The sequence below is a fragment of the Scyliorhinus torazame genome, chromosome 30, assembly GCF_047496885.1.
Source record: "Scyliorhinus torazame isolate Kashiwa2021f chromosome 30, sScyTor2.1, whole genome shotgun sequence".
In the NCBI taxonomy this organism is placed as follows: Eukaryota; Metazoa; Chordata; class Chondrichthyes; order Carcharhiniformes; family Scyliorhinidae; genus Scyliorhinus; species Scyliorhinus torazame.
In genome coordinates, this window is record NC_092736.1 from 5,669,160 (window position 1) to 5,693,982 (window position 24,823).

Below are 24,823 nucleotides of genomic sequence, written 5' to 3' on the forward strand. Positions count from 1 at the left end.
CATTAACTTAATTGAACTGAATGCACTGTAGGCAGGAATAATTTCACCAAACTCTGAAGGAAAATAAATATTGTACATTAATTAAATGCTAGCTTGTACATATTCAATATGTCCAGGTTAATATGATGTGTTATACCACTTGAGTAAACATTAAAGCAGCGCACTGTGCTAAAGTGTTTACTTTCCAGATAAATGATCAGTTCTGTTTATATAGCACCTATATGTGAGGAACTGTCCTAAGGCAGGAATGGGAGCAAAGTTAGGGATGTGGCAAGGCAAATGCAAAAAGGAAGTGTTAATGTCACATGTAGTCAATTCGAAGCCAGCGTTAAAACGTCACATTGTTTTAAAGCAAGGAAGGGGAGCTCACTTTCTGTGATTGTTTATTGTATAGCGTAACATGAATCGTCATGACCTGAATGTACAAGAAGCCTGGAAGCAGGGTTATACTGGGAAGGGTGTTGTCGTCTCTATTCTCGATGATGGAATTGAGAAGAATCATCCAGACCTATCAGCTAATTATGTAAGTAGATCTGTGTGATATATTTTACGTTGATATCGGGTATCCAAACAGTTGCTGCCCAACTCCAATTAGAAAGGAATGCTAATTCCCAACACACCTCGAGGGAGGGGGGAAGGAAATATGTTCTGTCTTCCAAAACATTGGGAAAAGTGTCATTAAAATCCTATATGATGATACTTGAGTATAACTTGACAATAAACCAATCAATAATTCTTCAATGGATAACCCAACTCCTTTTCTCATTTAAAAGAAAACCATAAGTTCAAAGTTGGCTCTCCAGACATTTTGACATCAGAATCATCTTAATATTTGACAGAGCTTCTCCAGAGCTGGGCACATCAGTAACATCCAAACAGCTCAACAAATTGGAGGGGATCCAGTCTGCTCAATCTAGCTGGAGTCAAATATTTTGCTGCTAGAGTTATTGTGCAATTTAATGTTGAAGCAAAAATAGTCTACGTTAAACTAAAAACAAATACACTCCTTCCCCTACTTTAAATTTTCTTCTCCCCTTTAACATGAAAGGCCCTAATGATGCTTTCTGGACCTGGGGGAAGAGTTTGAATGCAGGTATCAGATGTTTAAGCCTGCTTGAATACCTTTCACTGTTCTCAACTCGACTGATCACACTAAATGCTGAGTAATTCTGACCAGTACACTAGCAGGAGTCAACTGAGCTTCAATTCTTTGTTTTTGGGTGTAACATTGGGAAGGGGGAATTAAAGCTGCTTTTTTCTCCTGTTCTAGGATCCAGGTGCCAGTTATGATGTGAACAATAATGATCCAGATCCTCAGCCTCGATACACACAGCTCAATGATAATCGGTAGGTCACTTCAGAGAACGTCTGTAGGTTTGTACATGATTTTACTTCAGTGGTTTCCAAATGATTTTATCTGGGCACCCCTCTGTCTATTGACATGCACCAGAGAGCCTCTGTTCCAGCTTCTAAGCTATGTTAGCTACCCACAGGAAACGGTACTGTTATTTTAAGAAGGGTGGAAGGACATTGCCGAGGATGGAGAAGAGATTCACTAGAATGGTTCCAGGAATGAAGGATTATAGTAACACACTGGCGATACTAGGGTTGCTCTCCTTGCATCAGAGAAGACTTAAGAGGAGACTTTGTAGAAAATCACAAATGGTTTAGATGACCCAAATAAAGAGAAACTTTCCTGTGGTGGTGGCGGCCTTGAGAGTCTGGGGGCAATGGAGTAGACATGTGGGAGCAGGGGGAGCATTGGTCTGGTCACCAGTTTGCGATAATCATCGGTTTACTCCGGGGAGGATGGACGGGGGGTTCCGAATATGGCGGGAATTGAGAGGATGGGGGACTTGTTTATAGAGAGGAGCTTTCCGAGTATGAGGGTGCTGGAGGAGAAATTTGTATTGGTGCGGGGAAACTAATTTCGATATCTGCAGGTGCGGGACTTCCTGCGTAGACAGGTACCAACCTTCCCACTCCTGCCGCTAAGGGGGATTCAGGACAGGGTAGTTTCCAGAGGATGGATAGGAGAGGGGAGTGTTTCTGACATTTATAAGGAGCTTATGGGATCAGATGAGACACAGACTGAGGAGCGGAAGTGGGAGGAGAAGCTGGAGGGAGAGATGGAGGAGGGCCTTTGGGGCGGATGCGTTGTGTAGAGTCAACGCGTCTGCAACATGTGCCAAGCTCAGCCTGATTCAATTCCAGGTCGTTCACCAGGCTCACATGACAGTGGCCCAGATGAGCAGATTCTTTGGGGTGGAGGATAGGTGCGAAAAATGTGCGGGAGGACCAGCGAACCATGTCCACATGTTCTGGGTGTCCAAAACGGGATTTTGGCAGGGGTTTGCGGACGTCATGTCCAGGGTATTAAATACAAGGTGGCATTGAGTCCAGAGGTGGCGGTTTTTGGGGTGTCGTAGGATCCAGGAATTCAGGAGGAGATAAAGGCAGACGTTCTGGCCTTTGCTTCCCTGGTAGCCCGGAGGTGGATATTACTAGCACGGAGGGACTCGAGGCCCCCGAAGTCGGAGACCTGGCTATCGGACATGGCTGGCTTTCTCTGCCTGGAGAAAATTAAGTTGGCCATGAGAGGGTCACTGTTAGGGTTTGCCCGGAGGTGGCAACCATTCATTGACTTTTTCGCAGAGAATTAATCGTCAGCAGAAAGGGGAGGGGTTAGGTTAGCGTAGATTTGAGGGTTAATTAATGGTGGGACCTGTGGGGGAGGGAGGTGGTATTTGCACTGTTTATATTTTTATGTACGTTTTTTATATTGCTGCTGTTACAATGCCAAAAAATACCTCCATAACATTTTATTTATTAAAAAAAAAACTTTCCAATAGCTGAAGAATCAGTTACCAGATTTTAGGTGGGGAGTGGTTAGAACTTGCCTGGATAGGGTGATGGGTGCAGATTCAATAATAACCTTCAAAAAGAAATTGGATCATACTCTATGGAGGAAAGGATTGTAGGGATATGAGAAAACAGGCGAGTGGGATTTAACTGGATTATTCTTTGTCAGTGTGCACAGACTCTTGGGACTGTGCGGACCCCTCTATGCAGATGAGTCAACACATATAGACGCATACAGAATTCTAGTGAGTACTTTTACTTCTGTGGGGTTTAGACCCCAAATGTAAATACCATGAACGCCATGTCATCTCTGGCACCATAGTCCTGAATTTCCAAGGACCCTGAGGGTTAATGTAAGGAGAGCCTCTACTTGAGGACTAATCTCCTGGTGCTGCTTAACACCAAATAAGCAGTATTAGGAAAGAAGGACAACTTCTTGTAGGAAAAAAACTGACTTATGAAAAGAGCTTATGGGATTTGTTTCCTTTTTGCCTTGCATTTCTGGACAAATACCAATAATTGGGCAGCGATTAATTAGCGTTGTCACTGAAAATTTAGTAAGCAGTGTAAAGCACCAAAGCGGCACATTATTCTTTCTGCCTTTCCAACATGGGTTTTGTCTTGAAGGTGCTTTATGGTAACGTTGGGATTAAGTACCAGTGGTTGCAAACTTGCTGCCAGTGGCTTCAAACTCAACAATGTATACTAACCTCCTGTTACAATAGGCTAGGTAGAAAAGCAAATTCATGTACAGTTGGGAATGCTGATGACCAGTCCTGACCTCCCCACAACATACCCGGTGTAGTGAAATTTTGTTGACATTGATTATGCCGAAGGAATCCATGGGGTTGTTTTACATTTCGGGCGATGGCACATGTAAGCACACTGCACTTAGATGGGAACGAAAGGGATAGAGGAAGGAATGCATTCAGATTTTAAAAAACATTTACATGTACAACAGTTTAAACAAGTGATTTGTAGAGTTTTCATCTTTGCCATTTCTCCATAGACATGGAACGCGGTGTGCTGGTGAGGTGGCAGCTGTTGCCAACAATGGGATTTGTGGTGTGGGGGTGGCATATAATGCCAGAATTGGAGGTATGTATCAACTATTTTTATTCCACCCTCCAATAATCCCCCCCCCTCACTTATCATTCCCGAATACACTTAACATAGAACATAGAACATAGAAAATACAGCACAGAACAGGCCCTTCGGCCCACGATGTTGTGCCGAACCTTTGTCTTAGATTAATCATAGATTATCATTGAATTTACAGTGCAGAAGGAGGCCATTCGGCCCTTTGAGTCTGCACCAGCTCTTGGAAAGAGCACCCTACCCAAACTCAACACCTCCACCCAACACCAAGGGCAATTTGGACATTAAGGGCAATTTATCATTGGCCAATTCACCCAACCCGCACATCTTTGGACTGTGGGAGGAAACCGGAGCACCCGGAGGAAACCCACGCAGACACGGGGAGGACGTGCAGACTCCGCACAGACAATGACCCAAGCCGGAATCGAACCTGGGACCATGGATCTGTGAAGCAATTGTGCTATCCACAATGCTACCGTGCTGCCCTTAAGAACAAATAAATCTACACTATATCATTTTCCCGTAATCCATGTACCTATCCAACAGCTGCTTGAAGGTCCCTAATGTTTCCGACTCAGCTACTTCCACAGGCAGTGCATTCCATGCCCCCACCACTCTCTGGGTAAAGAACCTACCTCTGATATCCCTCCTATATCTTCCACCTTTCACCTTAAATTTATGTCCCCTTGTAATGGTGTGTTCCACCTGGGGAAAAAGTCTCTGACTGTCTACTCTATCTATTCCCCTGATCATCTTATAAACCTCTATCAAGTCGCCCCTCATCCTTCTCCGCTCTAATGAGAAAAGGCCTAGCACCCTCAACCTTTCCTCGTAAGACCTACTCTCCATTCCAGGCAACATCCTGGTAAATCTTCTTTGCACCTTTTCCAGAGCTTCCACATCCTTCCTAAAATGAGGCGACCAGAACTGTACACAGTACTCCAAATGTGGCCTTACCAAAGTTTTGTACAGCTGCATCATCACCTCACGGCTCTTAAATTCAATCCCTCTGTTAATGAACGCGAGCACACCATTCTTCACAGTTCTATCCACTTGAGTGGCAACTTTCAAAGATGTATGAACATAGACCCCAAGGTCTCTCTGCTCCTCCACAATGCCAAGAACTCTACCGTTAACCCTGTATTCCGCATTCATATTTGTGCTTCCAAAATGGACAACCTCACACTTTTCAGGGTTAAACTCCATCTGCCACTTCTCAGCCCAGCTCTGCATCCTATCTATGTCTCTTTGCAGCCGACAACAGCCCTCCTTACTATCCACAACTCCACCAATCTTCGTATCGTCTGCAAATTTACTGACCCACCCTTCAACTCCCTCATCCAAGTCATTAATGAAAATCACAAACAGCAGAGGACCCAGAACTGATCCCTGCGGTACACCACTGGTAACTGGGATCCAGGCTGAATATTTGCCATCCACCACCACTCTCTGACTTCTATCGGTTAGCCAGTTCGTTATCCAACTGGCCAAATTTCCCACTATCCCATGCCTCCTTACTTTCTGCATAAGCCTACCATGGGGAACTTTATCAAATGCCTTACTAAAATCCATGTACACTACATCCACTGCTTTACCTTCATCCACATGCTTGGTCACCTCCTCAAAGAATTCAATAAGATTTGTAAGGCAAGACCTACCCCTCACAAATCCGTGCTGACTATCCCTAATCAAGCAGTGTCTTTCCAGATGCTCAGAAATCCTATCCTTCAGTACCCTTTCCATTACTTTGCCTACCACCGAAGTAAGACTAACTGGCCTGTAATTCCCAGGGTTATCCCTAGTTCCTTTTTTGAACAGGGGCACGACATTTGCCACTCTCCAATCCCCTGGTACCACCCCTGTTGACAGTGAGGACGAAAAGATAATTGCCAACGGCTCTGCAATTTCATCTCTTGCTTCCCATAGAATCCTTGGATATATCCCGTCAGGCCCGGGGGACTTGTCTATCCTCAAGTTTTTCAAAATGCCCAACACATCTTCCTTCCTAACAAGTATTTCCTCGAGCTTACCAATCTGTTTCACACTGTCCTCTCCAACAATATCGCCCCTCTCATTTGTAAATACAGAAGAAAAGTACTCATTCAAGACCTCTCCTATCTCTTCAGACTCAATACACAATCTCCCGCTACTGTCCTTGATCGGACCTACCCTCGCTCTAGTCATTCTCATATTTCTCACATATGTGTAAAAGGCCTTGGGGTTTTCCTTGATCCTACCTGCCAAAGATTGTTCATGCCCTCTCTTAGCTCTCCTAATCCCTTTCTTCAGTTCCCTCCTGGCTATCTTGTATCCCTCCAATGCCCTGTCTGAACCTTGTTTCCTCAGCCTTACATAAGTCACCTTTTTCCTCTGAACAAGACATTCAACCTCTCTTGTCAACCATGGTTCCCTCACTCGGCCATCTCTTCCCTGCCTGACAGGGACATGCATATCAAGGACACGTAGCACCTGTTCCTTGAACAAGTTCCACATTTCACTTGTGTCCTTCCCTGCCAGCCTATGTTCCCAACTTATGCACTTCAATTCTTGTCTGACAACATCGTATTTACCCTTCCCCCAATTGTAAACCTTGCCCTGTTGCACATACCTATCCCTCTCCTTTACTAAAGTGAAAGTCACAGAATTGTGGTCACTATCTCCAAAATGCTCCCCCACTAACAAATCTACCACTTGCCCTGGTTCATTACCCAGTACGAAATCCAATATTGCCCCTCCTCTGGTCGGACAATCTACATACTGTGTTAGAAAAGCTTCCTGGACACACTGCACAAACACCACCCCATCCAAACTATTTGATCTAAACAGTTTCCACTCAATATTTGGGAAGTTAAAGTCGCCCATGACTACTAGCCTATGACTTCTGCACCTTTCCAAAATCTGTTTCCCAATCTGTTCCTCCACATCTCTGCTACTATTGGGGGGCCTATAGAAAACTCCTAACAAGGTGACTGCTCCTTTCCTATTTCTGACTTCAACCCATACTACCTCAATAGGGTGATACTCCTCGAACTGTCTTTCTGCAGCTGTTATACTATCTCTAATTAATAATGCTACCCCCCCCACCTCTTTTACCACCCTCCCTAATCTTATTGAAACATCTATAACCAGGGACCTCCAACAACCATTTCTGCCCCTCTTCTATCCACGTTTCCGTGATGGCCACCACATCGTAGTCCCAAGTACCGATCCATGCCTTAAGTTCACCCACCTTATTCCTGATGCTTCTTGCGTTGAAGTATACACACTTCAACCCATCTCCCTGCCTGCAAGTACTCTCCTTTGTCAGTGTTCCCTTCCCCACTGCCTCATTACATGCTTTGGCGTCCTGAATATCGGCTACCTTAGTTGCTGTACTACAAATCCGGTTCCCATTCCTCTGCCAAATTAGTTTAAACCCTCCCGAAGAGTACTAGCAAACCTCCCTCCCAGGATATTGGTGCCCCTCTGGTTCAGATGCAACCCGTCCTGCTTGTACAGGTCCCACCTTCCCCAGAATGCGCTCCAATTATCCAAATACCTTCTTGAAGATATTTAATTCCAGTAATATTACCACAAGACCCAACCTGTTGTTTCTGTAGGGGAGGTATGTAGGGCTTTACAAGCACACGCACACTGTAGAAATTCACAAATTTAAACCAGACACTTCTCTGCGGTATCTGAAGGCTGCTCACTTTGCAGTTCTGCCCCAGCGCAGAACACATTCATCTGGAGGTCTTGCATAGCCACACTCCAACACAGTTTAAATATGTTTTTTCCTCTTTTCCAATTGTCCTTGCCCTCCTCTGAAACATAGCTTTCTAGGATTATGTTCTCCTTATGCCACCATGTTTGGGTAAAATAAACATTAATAATTTTGCTTTACTTATTTATTCATTACCTTTTCCAAGTTGTAAACTGCTCCTTGCCTCCCATGTGAAATTCCACAGCTGAAAACCAAATCTTCACTTATCTTCTGATGCAAATTTCTACCCATGATGTATTCACTGTGGAACATCTAACTTGTTCATTTAAATGCCTGCCTTCTTCAACTTTGTAGGCAGTCCTCAGCTTAGTCTCTCAATCCTGCTTTATAAAATACCACGTTACACTCCAGAAATATTAAAATAATTTCTTCACAATATAGCAGCATGAGTTATTTGAAATTATTTGCCGACAGGCAGGAAGATTATTTTTCAGTTGCTAGAAAATCTGTGAAGATTTTAGAACCTTTATACTATCTGGTGCCAATGGTAATTATGGCAAATTTGAGGCATCTGAGGAATAAAACGCGGTGCTCTATTTTCCTGCCACAAATCTGTTTTATATTGTTCAACTGTAATTAGTTTAATAGAAAACACAAGAAAACACTTTGGCCTGCCTCCCCGTCCTTGCTGAGATGAGATCAGTACCTTCGGCACCAGTCTGTCTCTGGGTTGTTACCAAAACGCTGTTTAGGTGTGAACTTTGTCAGCGGGTGTCATTGTGCCTAACCATGAAGGGCAATACGGTTAAATTGCACTTGCAACAGCAATGTGGATGTAATTCGTGAGTGCAAAATGATCATTTTTTAAAAAATCTTCTTTTTCCCCCCCTCCCTCCTCCCCACATACCTGTTAGCTCCCAGCTGCTGTTGAGTAAAGATTCAGGAGTTCTGCTCCTTTTCACAAACACCTTTATTTTCCTTGAACACACTCTGTACAAAGCTCTATCACCGCATCACATCCACAAGAGCCACCTGCGGCCTCTTTACATATTAGTGTCAATTATTGGATACTTAACATCAATGAGCCATCTAATTGGAATGTCTCTTAACCCATTCCTCAACAATACCATTGGCAATATTAGCAGTCAAACGCTTGGAAGTGTTTGTGTAATGTTCTTTTGTCCACTGTTTTAATATAGATGCTAAACAACGCTCCCTGAAAATGTTTTTGTGCACTGATTTCTTAAGTGCACTATCCCCTTGTATTTTCGTGCCTAGCCTTGCATGCATGTTTTTTTTTCTTCATGGGATGTGGCCATCGCTGGCAGGGCCTGCATTTCTTGCCCATACCTGAGGGCATTGCCACATTGCTGTGGATTTGGAGTTACATGTAGGACAGACGAGACCGATTTTCTTAGCTGAAGAACATTTGTAAACTAGTGTTCTGGAGTTAAACACCGGTCAGGTGTTGGCATGATGTCAGATTTGGCCCTAGTGGACTTGGCAGGAAGACTGAAAGGTAGGACAGTTGATAAGCAGTGGCAGTTCTTTAAGGAGAGATTCAATTCCAACGGAAATATATCCCAGAGAGGAAGAAAGATTGTAAGAGGACGCGAACATATTGAATGGCAGAGCAGGCCCGAGGAGCTGAATGGCCCACTCCTAGTTCTAATGTAAATGGACTTTTATGACAATTGACAATAGTTTCATGGTCATCATTACACTTCGAACTGAATTTCACCACATGCCATGGTGAGATTGGAATCCAGATCCCCAGAGTATTACCCCGGGTCTCTGAGATTACTAGCCTAGCGACAACACTATTCCGCTACTGTGCCAGTGCCGCCTCATGTCAATTTGAAGGGGAAAACTTGTGCACAGCCTGCACAGAGATTTTCAGGTTGATGCACAATTTAGCAGCTTTGAGGGAACATTGAAATTTAAAGAGCCAATTCCTCCACTAACCTTGTGGGCAAAAGAAAGTGTCATATGTTCCAGAATCTTTAGCATTCGAAAGTGTTTTAAAGATGGGGACCATTGGGTTGGTGGAGGAAGGCATGTTGAGAAACCTGAACTCTGGAATGCAGTGACCTGATGGATTGAATGGCCTTTTTTTTTTAACACTGGAATTCCCTCCCTCACTATCTCCATCTCTCTTCCTTCAAAACTCTTCTTAAAACATGTATTGATCAAAATCTTAATATGTGGCTCAAAGGTCAGATTTAATTTCTATTAAGCACTTAAGGCATTTGACTACATTTGAGTTTTAAAAATAAATTTAGAGTACCCTATTTTTTTTTTCCAATTGGGGGGCAATTTACCATGGGTTGTGGGGGTGATACCCACGAGAATGTGCAAACTCCACACGGACAGTGACCCGGGGCCGGGATCAAACCCGGGTCTTCGACGCCTTGATGCAGCAGTGCTAGCCACTGCATAACTATGCCACCCTTGACCATATTATAGATCATGGAGTTTACAGTGTGGAGGAATGCCATTCGGCCCATCGAGCCTGCACTGGTCCTTGGAAAGAGCACCCTACTTAAGCCATGCCTCCACCCTGTCCTAATAACCCAGTAACACCACCTAATATTTTGGACACTAAGGAGCAATTTAGCATGGCCAACCCACCTAACCTGCACATCTTTTAACAGTGGGAGGAAACCAGAGCACCTGGAGGAAACCCACGCAGACACAGGGAGAAAGTCTGTGTGCAGTTTGCACTGTCACCCAAGGCTAAAATTAAACCTGGGACCCTGGAGCTATGAGGCAGCAGTGCTAACCACTGTGCCGCCCCATATGTGATGCTATATAAATACAATCTGTTATTGTTGACCACTCCCAAACCAACCTAAATGAGCCGACAATAACTAGCTCCACGCTTTCACCCCAGCAACGTGATGACTCAACTCATGGCCAACAGCTTGTTGTTCACACAACCAGGTATGAAATCTCAGGCCTTCAGTTTTACAGCGTTCTTAAAATTATATTTCACTTTTCTAAAAAAAAAAAAATAGAAAGCACCAAACTGTTTAAATTTGAGTGGGTGTACTTGATTAAAGTTCTTCTGTTTTCACCACTATTGCTTTTCAAATAATTAATCAATCACATCAATAAACATTTCTCACATTTTGCACTGAGTGTTAGCACACCGCAACAGTGGAGGCTATTATTCCCCATCTCATCTCTCATGTTTCCAGTAAGAATCCTGGAAAGAATAGCTGAAATTCTACTTTCTCTTCCCTCTCTTTCTTGCATGTATTCTGTTCCCACTCTGCCCTTCCCCTCGGGTAGCTTGTCAGCTATGCTTTGGACCTGGAGCTGCCTTGTAGCTGATCCCCAAGCTGATCCCCAACCCCACTATTTAAATGTTTGTTTTCTCAATTTTTGTAGGTGTGCGGATGCTTGATGGAGAGGTGACTGATGCTGTCGAAGCTAAATCTCTCGGCATGTATCCTCAGCACATTGACATCTACAGTGCCAGCTGGGGTCCGGAGGACGATGGAAAGACCGTGGATGGACCTGCTAAATTAGCACAGGCAGCATTTTTTAAAGGCATTTCTCAGGTCAATATTACTTCTGGATATTGTGCAGGAATATGCATTTTTGCATGAACTTGTTTGGTCTATTGACCTGTCTAATATGTTGTAAAATCGATGAAAAGGGCTAAGCTCAAATGGTGATCTAATAAATGCGAGCGGAAAACATTTTGTAACAAAATTATACAGCTAAATTTTGTTGAGTGCTCCATGAGGTGAACAATGTTGACTTGTTTTATTGGAACGTTGACAGGGACGGGGAAATCTGGGCTCAATATTCGTGTGGGCTTCTGGGAATGGTGGCCGAGAGCATGACAGCTGTAACTGTGACGGGTACACAAACAGCATCTACACCCTTTCCATCAGCAGCACCACTCAGAATGGGAATGTGCCTTGGTACAGCGAGGCATGTTCCTCAACACTTGCTACTACGTACAGTAGTGGAGGTCAATTTGAAAAACAGATCGTAAGTTACAGTTTGGTGCTATCCAAAATCCAAACCTTTTTTTATGCCTGCTTTGTTCTTGATGCAATAATGTTGGAATAATCAGTGCTCGTTTTCGAAATGTTGCATTAAAACCTTCTCTCTTTTTAATTGGAAAGTGCCTAATAACAGTGGAATCTGAATTATTTTTCACATGCAGGGTTTACATTATATTACGTAAGTGACCATTAACCTGTTTCAGTCACAAAATTTAAGAGATTATTTTCCTCTTCAAAGCATTAAAGGGCATGCAGTAACAACTGGGAAACAAGATTAGAATGGACAGCTGAAGCTGGTAGTCGAACAGGCGCACTCATCCTGACCGTTCTTTTTCTGTGCTTTAAGTTGATTTGTTCTATGCAATGTACTGTGGCACGTCTCGATGTTTGAGTAATCACTAAGTTAGCTTATTGCGGCTGGGGATAGAAAGAGTCGCAAATACAAATGGATTCAGCTTCATTTGAAGTGTCAGTAATGGACAAGGTTGGACGTAGTAATATTTTGAGCGAAGATTATTTAGGCTTTATCTACCCATTCAAGCTTCTGTTAGTTGCAGAATACTATTAAGGAAACTAAAATCTATGTCCCCTTTTCTCACAGACAAATTGATTCCGTTGTTTTTTTTCTTTAAAACCCTGCCGTGACTCTACCACCACCAACCCTGCTGGAAATCTGTTCCATAATTCTTTTGTCCTTTCTTGTACACTTAATAAAGCTTGTTCCTGCCAAATCAGACCGAATCACAGTGGTGCCTTTCCATTAAAATCTGTGCTGGCTGTGCAATGAGAACTTTGATCTCTCTCCACCCCAACCTGTGTAAACTCCGCATGTGTTGCCTCTGATGTGTGACCAGCCTCTGCATAAACTGCCTTTGTTATTAATTGTCTAGATGGAAGTAAATGTTGGTGGAGGGAAGACTGTATAACACAGGTACTAATGCTGCATCATTCATTTTTGTTCTGATCACAAACACCTGGTCTGAAGTCGAAAATGAGACCCTTTTATTGGAGCTAACAGACATGTGTTTTATCCTACTTTCAGCTCTTAGTGCTAGTTTCTAGTACCTCATTAAGATGTTTGCATGTTTTGATTGCTCATATCTCATAACAGCTGTTCCCTTATTCCTCTTTAGGTTACAACTGATCTCAGACAGAAATGCACAGAATCACATACTGGAACTTCTGCCTCTGCTCCTCTTGCTGCTGGAATCATTGCTCTTGCACTGGAGGCAAAGTATGCATCATTGTACCTCGTGCTGTTGGTAGCATAATTGTTTTGTGCCAACTTCCTAATTAAAGTTCTAATAAATTAGATATTTTAATTGTGGCTATTTGCTATCAAAATTGCATCAGATATTATTTTGATTGCCAAACTAGGAACTGTATTGGGAATTTTGTTCGCCTACTGCACACCCTGTCCCTCTCTTCTCCCTTCTGAGAGGTCTTTGGATTTTGCTGGGATGTAGTTCTTTGGGTATCATTCAATTGGTCATTCTCCACTTAAGTCTGGTGTAACGGTCTTTTCTGACACCAGGACCAAGAAAGCATCAGTTTCGGTCAATTGTTTTTATCTAACTTGTCAGAGAGATCACTGGATGCCTTTCGTGAATCGGATAATAATCTCATACCCTCTGTTAATTTCCCCCTCCCCACACACTAAAGCTCTTCCAAATCAGGCCAATGGTAGCAACCTGGTTATTTCCATGATTAACTTGTCTGCTACCTCTGCAAGCTGAAGATCGAACCTGAAATCGATCTGAATCATTCAGTGCATTTGACTACTGAACCATGAAGAAAACTTCATTAAGTTTACACTTCAGATGATTGATACAAGATTAGGGAGTTGAGCAAAAACGCAGTAACTTTTTAATTTTTTTTTTTAAATTTAGAGTACCCGATTATTATTTTCCCAATTAAGGGACAATTTAGCATGGCCAATCCACCTAACACATCTTTGGGTTGTGCAGGTGAAACCCACACAGACACGGGGCGAATGTGCAAACTCCACACGGACAGTGCCCGGGATCGAACCTGGGTCCTCGGTGCCATGAGGCAGCAGTGCTAACTTGAAGGGCTTATTATGTTGGACCCAATTAAATAAAAACAAATGTGTTAATTTTGATGTCTGTTGCAATTTAAATCATTTTTTAATGGTGATACAGAAGCATGGTAAGCTTAATGTTCTGCTGAAAATTGCATGCCGCATTACTGATGATGCTGAAAATCTGTTCCTTTTTTCCCCTTGTTTCCCTTTAGTAAAAATCTTACGTGGCGGGACATGCAGCACCTTGTGGTACAAACATCCAAACCTTCCCATCTTTCAACTAATGATTGGATTACAAATGGCGTTGGCCGCAAAGGTAGGGATAGCAGCTACTTTATTTGTCTGCTCGCATCTCCTGTTGAGACTCGCCTAGAAATGAAAGAAAAATGAGGGACAAAAAAAAAACCCGTCATCGAAGCTTAACCATGCAGTCCCCTAATTTTCTTACCGCCACACCAACTGCATCTTGTACAGATCCCAGAATTTCTGTGACTTTTATTCGACTTGGCAGGTTATTCTATATATTTCATGAGCAAAGCAGTTCTTTCTAATGGCTGTATGAAATTATTAATTTAGTTTGTTCGCTGGTTCCATTTTCCTGCATTGATTAGTTGCCTTTTCTTGTGTAATCCTTTCTCGAGGCCAAAGCCCTTGCTGAGAAATGCACCTCTTTTTGTCCGCATGTTGATGAAAGCCTTATTGGTTCACTGCATACTTTGTGCAAGTTCATTGCATGCGGAGTGATCTTGCCTCCCATCTGATGAGTGTTGTGTTTCTTGTATCATATTTATTGCAGGCTTTGGACCTCCTTTCCACCCTAGTCATTTTAAGATGGTCATTAGAACATCACGGTAGCACAGTGGTTAGCACAGCTGCTTCACAGCTCCAGGGTCCCAGGTTCGATACCCGGCTTGGGGTCACTGCACGGAGTCTGCACGTTCTCCCCGTGTCTGCGTGGGTTTCCTCCGGGTACTCCAGTTTCCTCCCATAGTCCAAAGATTGCAGGTTAGGTGGATTGGCCATGATAAATTGCCCTTGGTGTCCAGAAAGGTTACGGGGCTAGGGTGGAGGTGTGGGCTTCAGTGGGGTGCTCTTTCCAAGGGTCGGTGCAGACTCGATGGGCTGAATGGCCTCCTTCTGCACTGTAAATTCTACGATTCTATTAAAACCTATTATCCTGTTGACCAGGCTTTCGGTCACATGTCCTTTGTGGTTTTATATACTATTTTGTTATGTAATTAAGCATGGTGTTATTTTAATTCATTCATGGCATGTGGGCTGCCCATTTCTAACTGCCCTTGAAACTGAGGCCAATTAAGAGTCAATCACGTGCTGTGGATCTGGTGTCACATGTAGGCCAGACAAGGCCAGGCTTCCAGATTTCCTCCCCAAAAGCACATTAACGAACTGGATGAGTTTTTAAACAACAATTGACAATGACCATCCTTAGATTTCTGATTTCACCCCCCTCCCATCGCCTGTGTTTTCTTTCTCAACTCTGCATCTCTTTTTTTTTTCTCTCTCCTCCCCTTTTTCCCTTTGTCCCTACCCTTCCCCAACCACCAATATAGTTTCAATGGTTGGCATTCTTCCATTTGAGGTGGTGGGATTTCAGCATCAAAATTTTGGTGATGTCAAATGAGTGAACCTGCAGGTCTCGTTGAACAAACCAATGTTCCTAATGGTTAGAAAATGCCTGAAATAATTTTATTGTCAACTCGAGTGTAAGAAAAAGTAGACCGAAATATTGCTGCAACCTCTGTTAAAAGGGCTTTCCTGTTCTCATACAGTCAGTCACTCCTATGGTTATGGCCTACTGGATGCTGGAGCTATGGTTGCATTAGCTAAGAATTGGACAAGTGTTGGAAACCAACGGAAATGTGTTATTGTTATCACCTCTGAACCAAAGTAAGTGGAGGTTCTACTATAATTTGACATGAATTGCTTTTTTGTGTGCGAATTGCAATGTGCCTGAAGAGGGGTGTTTGAGTAAATTTCCACTACGGTTATGTTCAAGGTGAACTCTTGCCACCCCCCCCCCCCATTTTTTACATCAATTTTTGAACTCCTCTCATCCTGAGGGTATGAATTTCTGCTCGCGGTACGGTTCCTCTTACTGATTGTTCTCCCAGTACTTCCATTGAGTGGTCACTGATCTGTGAAACCTGCAGTAAGTATTAACACTTCTTTGAGGATTCCTGGTCTGTGACCAATCCTGTTTGGTGTCTGCAAGCATCCTGTTTTCAACTAGATCACAGGATAGTAATCAGGCACAAGATCTCTGATTCTGGATTCCCCTTCCCCAAACAAAATTTGTGGGGGTACGATCAATCTTGTGCCTGAAAGACAGGCCTAGTTGAATTAAATTACAAGTTCAGATTAGGATCAGTTTGGTGTGCAAGAATCAGCTACTCACTATCTTAACCAACCAATCGAAAGAGCCATGAGGAAAAAGCTTTGTAAAGCTGCTTTATTCCTGTGATTTAATGATGAGTAGGCAGTAACTTCACAATCTCCAAGAAGTATTGTTGGTAAAGATGCTGGTTTGCTTGCAAATGAGCCAGTTTTGATCCCTAATCAGCATTCGCCAATGTTATCTGGAGTGACTTATTTTACCCTGGTGGCTGTGGGCACGAAACGGTAGAACATTTCCCATTCCAGTCCTGTTTTCTACCAAGTGATGACATGACACTGCTGTAATGATTCCCCATCCCCACCATGTTAAGCCACTCGCTCGTCGCTTATTAGCCTCTTGTCATGTAAGCATGGATATTTGGTCAGTAAACTGAAAAGCTGGTCAGTGAGTTAGTTCCTAGCTTTATCAGATTCCGTTCCTGTATCGCTGCTCCTTTAGTCTTCACCAAAGAATTTTGCCGTTAATACTCAAGGGGCACAAGCATGTGGCACAGTGGTTAGCACTGGGACTGCACCGCTGAGGGCCCGGGTTCAAATCCTGGCCCTGGGTCACTGTCTGTGTGGAGTTTCCACATTCTCCCCATGTCTGCGTGGGTTTCACCCCGACAACCCAAAGATGCGCAGATTAGGTGGATTGGCCACACTAAATTGCCCCTTAATTGGGGGGAAAAAAAATAATTGGGTACTTATTTTAAAAAAAAATTAAAACTCTTATTTCCCTCACCCCCACCTCTGTCCTGACCCCTTTAATTAAAGGTCATCAGTTTATAGCTGTTCACAAGTTATAGTTGTCCACAGCTTTTAGTGTCTCAGTGAATCTGACCCAACAGACCTGTGTAGGTGCATGGTCAATTCTTGGCTGATAAGTGCAAGAGTTGTTGGCACACACAACAAGTTCTTGAGGCGGCCATGGCTCCAACATACCAACACCATTATAAGCTTGGCTTGACACCGCACTAGACTTCGCACTGGAGTCATACGCCATGCATTAAGCTGAGGCATGGTCAGAATCCCCTCACCGCTGCTCTGAGGTTAGATTGCGAGCTGATTTGAGTTGTGCTGCCTTTTTTTCTTTGCATCCTCACAGAAATGGCTGAGGCTTTGACGCACAGTAAATGTGAATGTGCCAAGTGCCATTCGAGATTTTAAAAAGCTATTTGACTGTATAGTTTATTCATGGAAGCATAAAGAAGTTGAGCATCGGTACCTGATGCATGTTTGGTGCTGGGCATCTCGTTTAGGTTTCATGCGTCTGGCCAGCTGTGCTTATTGTGCATAAGTTTGAAGCATAGAATCATAGAATTTACAGTGCAGAAGGAGGCCATTCAGCCCATCAAGTCTGCACTGGCCCTTGGAAAGAGCACCCTACATACGTCCACACCTCCACCCTCTCCCTGTAACCCAGTAACCCCACCTAACCCATTTGGACACTAAGGGCAATTTAGCATAGCCAATCCACCTAACCTGCGCATCTTTGGACTGTGGGACGAAACCGGAGCACCCGGAGGAAACCCACGCAGACACGGGGAGAACATGCAGACTCCACACAGACAGTGACCCAAGCCGGGAATCGAACCTGGGACCCTGGAGCTGTGAAGCAACTGTGCTAACCATTGTGCTGCCATGCATGAATAGTCTTGTGACAACAGGGTGTCTGACAGATTAATTACTACAGAACTGTGGTTGTTGGTGTAGTAGCAGGATTTAAAGGTGAGCGTGTGTGTGAACATTGTGTCCACCTATATGTGACTGGCTGATGCACCTGTTTCTAATGAAGGGACAGTTTATTACCTGTGCAAATAATATGTTTGTAATTGATCAGTTGTAATTATTGTTTGTGCTTTTGTCAAATTACCTTTACTCAAGATATTATAAAAAGGAAAAATTGAAGCACTAACTTTAATAGCCAGTTTATTATTTTTCCATTAAAGAAACACTTCATAGTGTTACTATTTTGCTACTTTACACTACTCATTTTAAAATACTCTGGCTAGAGTATTTGAATATAATCCTTGCATTCTATTGCATTAGTATGAAAGAGGGGAAAATATCAACTTTAAAAAAACTCTCAGCCATGGTAAGTGAACCACAAAACCCAAGATTCCAGATTTGATACTCAGTCTGATCTTGGGGCAGGCAGCAGTAAGGTGTGAAAAACATCACAACTCTGGCTGGATAATTGGCTAGGATTTGTGCTGTTGGTTATTTAGTGTTACCCCTACCAAGTGGATTCAGTTATAATGTTGGCAAGTTTACACGGGCAGTTTCCCTTGTAAAGATAGAAATTTATAATGGAAGTAGGGCAGAATGTACAATGGGGCCAAAATTATCTCTTGTGCAACCCAGTACCATTATTTCTCTGGACTTTCACCCCATTTCACTGAAGCCTGCATCTTTGTCTTGACTTCACATGTGCAGCACCATGAGAGGTTAACTCTAAACCTAATTCTTGTGCAATAGCATAAACCCAATCTTATTGTTGAAAATTCCGTGCCTGCTAATTAACATTTTTATTTTGTTAAAATAGGAAAGTAACTCATAAGATTTTTTTTTTTAGTGATATCTGTGCAATCCCTAGATAGAGATGTGTGTGTGTGCGCGCGTGTGTATATGCAGTGTGTGGAATGTTAGATGCAGCCGTTCTGTGACATTTTGAAAGTGTTGCATACTTTTGCTCCCATTGGATTCTGCCACAAATGTTTTGGCATCTGTGATAATGGATAATCTAATCCCAATCGTTTTCATTAAAAATGCACACATTCAATTTGCAGTGTATGAAGATGAAATCCTGTTAGTATCTTGGCAGGTGAAACAGTAAATTACATTAACTATGGCAGAAATGACACATCAATAATGTTGGAATGTCCTCATGAGACTTCAATGTAATGGGAATTTGATGACTTGAGTTTGTAGCATGGCTCTAGAACTAGGATAGGAAATTTTTTTAATAGACTTAACTCACCTGTCGTGTACAACGTGGTTTGATTTTGTATTGATTCAAGCCACGCAGCATAACTCGAGTGAAGTTTGAACCATATTTTGAGATGCTGGAATGATGGGGCCGGATGTTGTCTTCAGCTTCACATCTGGTACAGCTTCAACTTTTTTGTCAACATTGGGTGGCGCAGTGGTTAGCACTGCTGCCTCACGGCGCCGAGGTCCCATGTTAGATTTTGGCTCTGGGTCACTATCCGTGTGGGGTTTGCACATTCTCCCCGTGCTTGTGTGGGTTTCACCCCCACAACCCAAAGATGTGCAGGGTAGGTGGATTGGCGACGCTAAATTGCCCCTTAATTGGAAAAAATTAATTGGGTATTCTAAATATATATATTTTTTAAACTTTCTTGTCAACATTGTGTGTAAAATAGAGCTTGTTGTGAAATAGCATATTGTCCTCCTGGTTTCTGCAATCCAGCTGGGGTTTGAGCGGAAATGATGATATATAGCATTCTTTTAGCAGGGAATTTGGGGAATTTAGATAATTTTGTTACGTGCATAGGTATATGTTGTATGTTTTATCGAACAATTTTCTTCGAACGTCTGATCATTGAAGATTCTGATCACTGGAGATTCTGACTTGCTGTACTATTTCATCCTCATGGTGAAGACTATATCGCCAAATGCTTCTGGTGTGCAGAATTCTTAACTACGAAACCTTGTGCTTGGGCACTCATTTTCAAGTCTCAGCATTCATCTACCCTATCTTTTTTTAATGTTTCTACATTTGCTGTTCTATCCTTCCACCCATCTGCCCAATGAATAATTTTTGTATGCTAATTGGTGACTGACCCTTTCCTCCAAGGCTTGACATATAAAAATGCACCATTCAAGCCCACGTTAAAGGAAAGTACGAGTGAAGAAAGGATTGTACTATCCAAGCACATTTCAGTGTTCTGCAGTATTACATATGAGTTTCCTTTAAGCCAATTTAAACATGGCAAAGGAATGCATGTGAAACACCGCAAGAAACATTCATTTAACGAGGGTAGGGGGATGTTGCTCTCCCAAACAGTGTTGGGGGTAGTTTTAATGGTCATCTGAACCACTGGAGAAATAGGTGGAATCTCTCTATATAAGCTCATTGTTTAGCATCTCTGCTAACTCCGCATTCTTCCAATACAGCACTAGTTTGTCAGTCTAGATTGTGTCCAATCCTAGGAGTGGGCCTTGAAACCAGAATGATTTGAGCTTAAGGCAAGGGTTCTACCAACTAGGCCAAGCTGACGGGTGCAAGATTCAAGCTGGAGTTTACACTGCAACAAATCACTAACCCATGGAGGCCCTGGGCCCAAATGACTGATTTTGGTAATGTTCTGCATACTAATAGATGACTAAAATGAATATTCTGATGCTGCCTTTACGTAATTCAGAACTCATGAATTTCTACAGTTCTGATGTTCAACTTGTCTTTTTAGGGATATTGGAAACCGATTGGAGATTCGGAAAAGGATTGATGCATGCCGTGGAGGTTCAAATTTTATACACTTTTTGGAGCATGTGCAGGCAAGAATCACATTATCATATAACCGGCGTGGAGACTTGGCTATATACCTCAACAGTCCCATGGGAACTAGGTCAACTCTATTAGCACAGAGGTATGATTTTGCTATTCACTCAGTCAATCTGTAACTCAAGATGAGTGCATGTAAAATCTATGAATAATGAATGTCCTGCTGATTATGTAAATCAGTAGTGGGAGGTGGCACATTGGTGCAGTGGTTAGCACTGCTGCCTCACGGCGCCGAGGTCCCGGATTTGATCCCGGCCCCAGGTCACTGTCCGTGTGGAGTTTGCACATTCCCCCTGTGACTGCATGGGTCTCACCCCCACAACCCAAAGATGTGTAGGATAATTTCCCCTTAATTGAGGGAAAAATAGAATTGGACACTTTAAATTTAATTTGAAATTTAAAAAGATTATGGAAATCGGCTTTCAATTCTGTATTATGTAGATTTTGTTTGTGTCACTCTGTTTTGGCACCATTTTGTTCATTTGTAATTGGCAGAGAGGGGTTTAAAGTTCAACTGTTGTATGTAGCACCCCTCTGAGGGGCGGCTGGATTACCCACCTTTCTCCTTTCCCATTCCCAAATATCATCAATTAAAGCTCTTTGAAGATAATGCAGCAAGAAAGGATGTATTTGCTGAGTTTGAACCATTTGAAATTCAGCCTCCAATCACTGGCTCACTGCTGGTGGCCAGGGAGGTGGTGGTGTCGTGGTGTTGTCGCTAGACAATCCAGGGATCAGGGCAGATGGTGAAATTTGAATTCAATTAAAAGCCTCCTGATGACTACTTGAAACCATTGTTGATTGTCGTAAAAGCCCAGCTGGTTCGCCAATGTCCTTTAGGGAGAGAAATCAGCTACCTGTAACTTTAGATCCGCAGTAATAAATGCTGGCCCAGCCAGCGATTCCCACATCCATGAATGAATATATTTGTTTAAATCTATAGTTGCAAGCCAGTCACCTGCAGCAGCCTCCAGGCTAATCATCAGAGCCTTGAGAACTCAAACAGAACTCTTGTTAGTAGCACTCCCACTGCCTTGAATCAATTTCTGCAGCCACTTGAAATGAAAAATGAAAATCGCTTATTGTCACAAGTAGGCTTCAAATGAAGTTACTGTGAAAAGCCCCTAGTCGCCACATTCGGGTGCCTGTTCGGGGAGGCTGGTAACGGGAATTGAACAGTGCTGCTGGCCTGCCTTGGTCTGCTTTCAAAGCCAGCGATTTAGCCCTATGCTAAACCAGCCCCTTTACCATTTTAAACCACTTTAAAGCTCACTCACTGTTTTACTGATTTTTTTTTTGAGTATTGTCACTAGACGAAGTATACAAGCATTACTTAATTGCAACAAAAATCAAAGGAATGCCTTTATTAGGTGCTGCAAAAAAAGTGAAATTGGGCTGAGTCATCTTGTTTAGAGGAGGTTGACCTTTAGGGGAGACGGTTGAGGAAGGCAAATCTGAAATGCCAGATCCTTGTGATCCCATTTTGTCAGAGTAAATAGAACATGTTATTGGATCTGCCATGGCTGGGGCATCGGAGAGTCTGTATCCCGAGCAATGATTTGCACAGGGTATGAGCTTTAATCTTGTTGATTTGGAGCTCCTGCTTTAAATACCGTGGCATTCAACCTCTGAAACGAGGGACTATGAATTACAGTGCTTTAGTCCTGCTCCCTAGTGTTCCAAAGATTTCCAAAAGCATTACCCTGTGATATTGGAAGTGGGATTTCAGGAGGTTGCAATTAAAACCCCCTCCATCACTCAACAAATAGAGCATTAACTTTACCCATTTACATGTAGAATATTGATTTTGCATGATTAATGGTGGGGATTAATTGGGAGAGGATATTAAACACTGCTTTGTACACTTAAATGTAGTGTTAAGTATACAGTTACATAAACCCTCTTATTTTGAGATAAAAGAAAATGGTGCCAATTTTTCTTAGAATTTTGATGGAAGAACCATTGGGCTTTGTACTATCAATTGTGTTTTTAACTGCTGCAGACAGAATGACTACTCATCTGAGGGATTTACTGACTGGGCATTCATGACTACACATTCATGGGATGAAAACCCCTCTGGAGAATGGGTTCTGGAATTGGAGAATACATCCGGTGCAAATAATTATGGTTTGTGTTTGCAAAATTGGCATTGCGTAGTTGGCCTAAAACCCCTTTTCCCCAATGGCCATGTGTGAATTGTAGAAATTACATTACTGGAACTATTTACTCTTGTGTCTTTTCTCTGCTCTTTCCCCAAAGTTTTAATATTTTCTGATATGTATTTGCTTTTAGATATTGTTGTTTCTGCCTCGTGTATTTCATGACCTAATGATGCATCATGTGAAACTATTTCTTCGATTACTTCCGTTATTCACTGCGTCTGTCTGTGACCCCACGATACGCGTACACTAACCAGCTGAAACAACCTTTTTCCAAGACTTAACAAGCAAAATACTGCAAATGCTGAAAATACACAACACCAGAAATAGGAGAGTAGACCATTCACCCCCCACCATTTCCTTGCCCACAACCCTTGATCACCTGTGACCCCAAAAATCTATCTGTACCAGCTTCAAATGTATTCAAGGATGCAGCATCCACAGTCCTATAAATTTCCCTCATCTCAGCCATAAACGATCAGCCCCCTAACCTGAGATTTTGCCCGTGTTTTCGATCCCCAAGACATATGATATAGGAGCAGAATTGGCCATTCGGCCCACCCAGTTTGCTCTGCCATTCAATCATGGCTGTTAAGTTTCTCATCCCCATTCTCCTACCTTCTTCTCTCTCACTTCTCCCCCCCCCCCCCCCCCCCCCCCCCCCCCAAAAAAAATAACCGCTGATCGCCATATTAGTCATAAACCTATCTATCTCTGACTTAAAGACACTCAGTGCTTTGGCCTCCACAGCCTTCTGCGACAATGAGTTAAACAGATTCACCACCAGGGCAGCACGGTAGCACAAGTGGATAGCACTGTGGCTTCACAGCGCCAGGGTCCCAGGTTCGATTCCCCCCTGGGTCACTGTCTGTGGGGAGTCTGCACATTCTCCCTGTGTCTGTGTGGGTTTCCGCCAGGTGCTCCGGTTTCCTCCCACAGTCTAAAGACGTGCAGGTTAGGTGGATTGGCCATGATAAATTGCGCTTAGTGACCAAAAAGGTTTGGAGGGGTTATTAAGTTATGGGGATAGGGTGGGTGAGGGCTTAAGTGGGTCGATGCAGACGCGATGGGCCAAATGGCCTCCTTCTGCTCTATGTTCTACCACCCTCCGGCTGAAGAAATTCCTCCTCACCTCTGTCGTAAAGGATCGTCCCTTCAGTCTGAAGCTCTGCCCTCGGGTTCTAGTTTCTCCTACTAGTGGAAACATCCTCTCCATGTTCACGCTATCCACGTTTCTCCATATTCTGTAAGTTACAATCAGATTCTCTTTCTTTCTCTCTTTCCCCCCCCCCCCCAATCCTTCTAAACTCCATTGAGTACAGACCCAGAGTCCTCAACCGTTCCTCACATGGCAAGTCCTTCATTCCAGGGATCATTCTTGTGAACCTCCTCTGGAACCTCTCCAAGGCCAGCACATCCTTCCTTAGATACAGGGACCAAAACTGCTCACAATATTCCAAATGGGGTCTAACCAAAGCTTTATACAGCCTCAACAGTACATCCTTATATTCTAGCCCTCTGAACATGAATGCTAACATTGCATTTGCCTTCCTAACTGCCAACTGAATCTGCATGTTAACCGTAAGAGAATCCTGAACGAGGACTCCGCAATCAAGCTCCTTCAGAATCTTGTTGGTCTCAGTGAGATTGCCCCTCATCCTACCAAACTCTAGAAAATAAACCCAATTAGCTCAGCCTCTCAACATAGGGCAAACCCCCTTCACTCCCTTCTGTGTACTGCGTTCAATGCAAATATATGTTTTAAATATGGAGACCAAAACTCCACACACTACAGCTGTGGTCTCCCCAAAACGCTGTGCTACTCTATCAAGAGACCTCTTTATTCTTTTTTTTCTGCAGACCTCTTTATTCTTGTATTCAATCGCTTTCCAAGTCTGGGAGAACGTAGGAAATACTCTAGGTCTAGGAGCATCTGTGGAGAGTTAATGTTTCCATTGCTGCCAGACCTGCTGAGTATTTGCAGTACTTTCTGTTTTAATATCAAAATCT

The 24,823-nt window shown here is 43.1% G+C and overlaps 1 protein-coding gene across 1 annotated transcript in view; it reads left to right on the forward strand.

The window, feature by feature from the left end:
• LOC140404257 (furin-like) overlaps positions 1 to 24,823 on the forward strand; it is a 130,598-nt gene that overhangs the window by 83,444 nt on the left and 22,331 nt on the right. The window contains exons 5-14 of the mRNA XM_072492588.1: positions 395 to 523; positions 1,271 to 1,347; positions 3,872 to 3,960; positions 11,057 to 11,229; positions 11,456 to 11,668; positions 12,819 to 12,919; positions 13,942 to 14,045; positions 15,520 to 15,637; positions 20,560 to 20,739; positions 22,657 to 22,781. Coding sequence (XP_072348689.1) covers positions 395 to 523; positions 1,271 to 1,347; positions 3,872 to 3,960; positions 11,057 to 11,229; positions 11,456 to 11,668; positions 12,819 to 12,919; positions 13,942 to 14,045; positions 15,520 to 15,637; positions 20,560 to 20,739; positions 22,657 to 22,781 — 1,309 coding nt within the window. The remainder of the gene's footprint in view (positions 1 to 394; positions 524 to 1,270; positions 1,348 to 3,871; positions 3,961 to 11,056; positions 11,230 to 11,455; positions 11,669 to 12,818; positions 12,920 to 13,941; positions 14,046 to 15,519; positions 15,638 to 20,559; positions 20,740 to 22,656; positions 22,782 to 24,823) is intronic.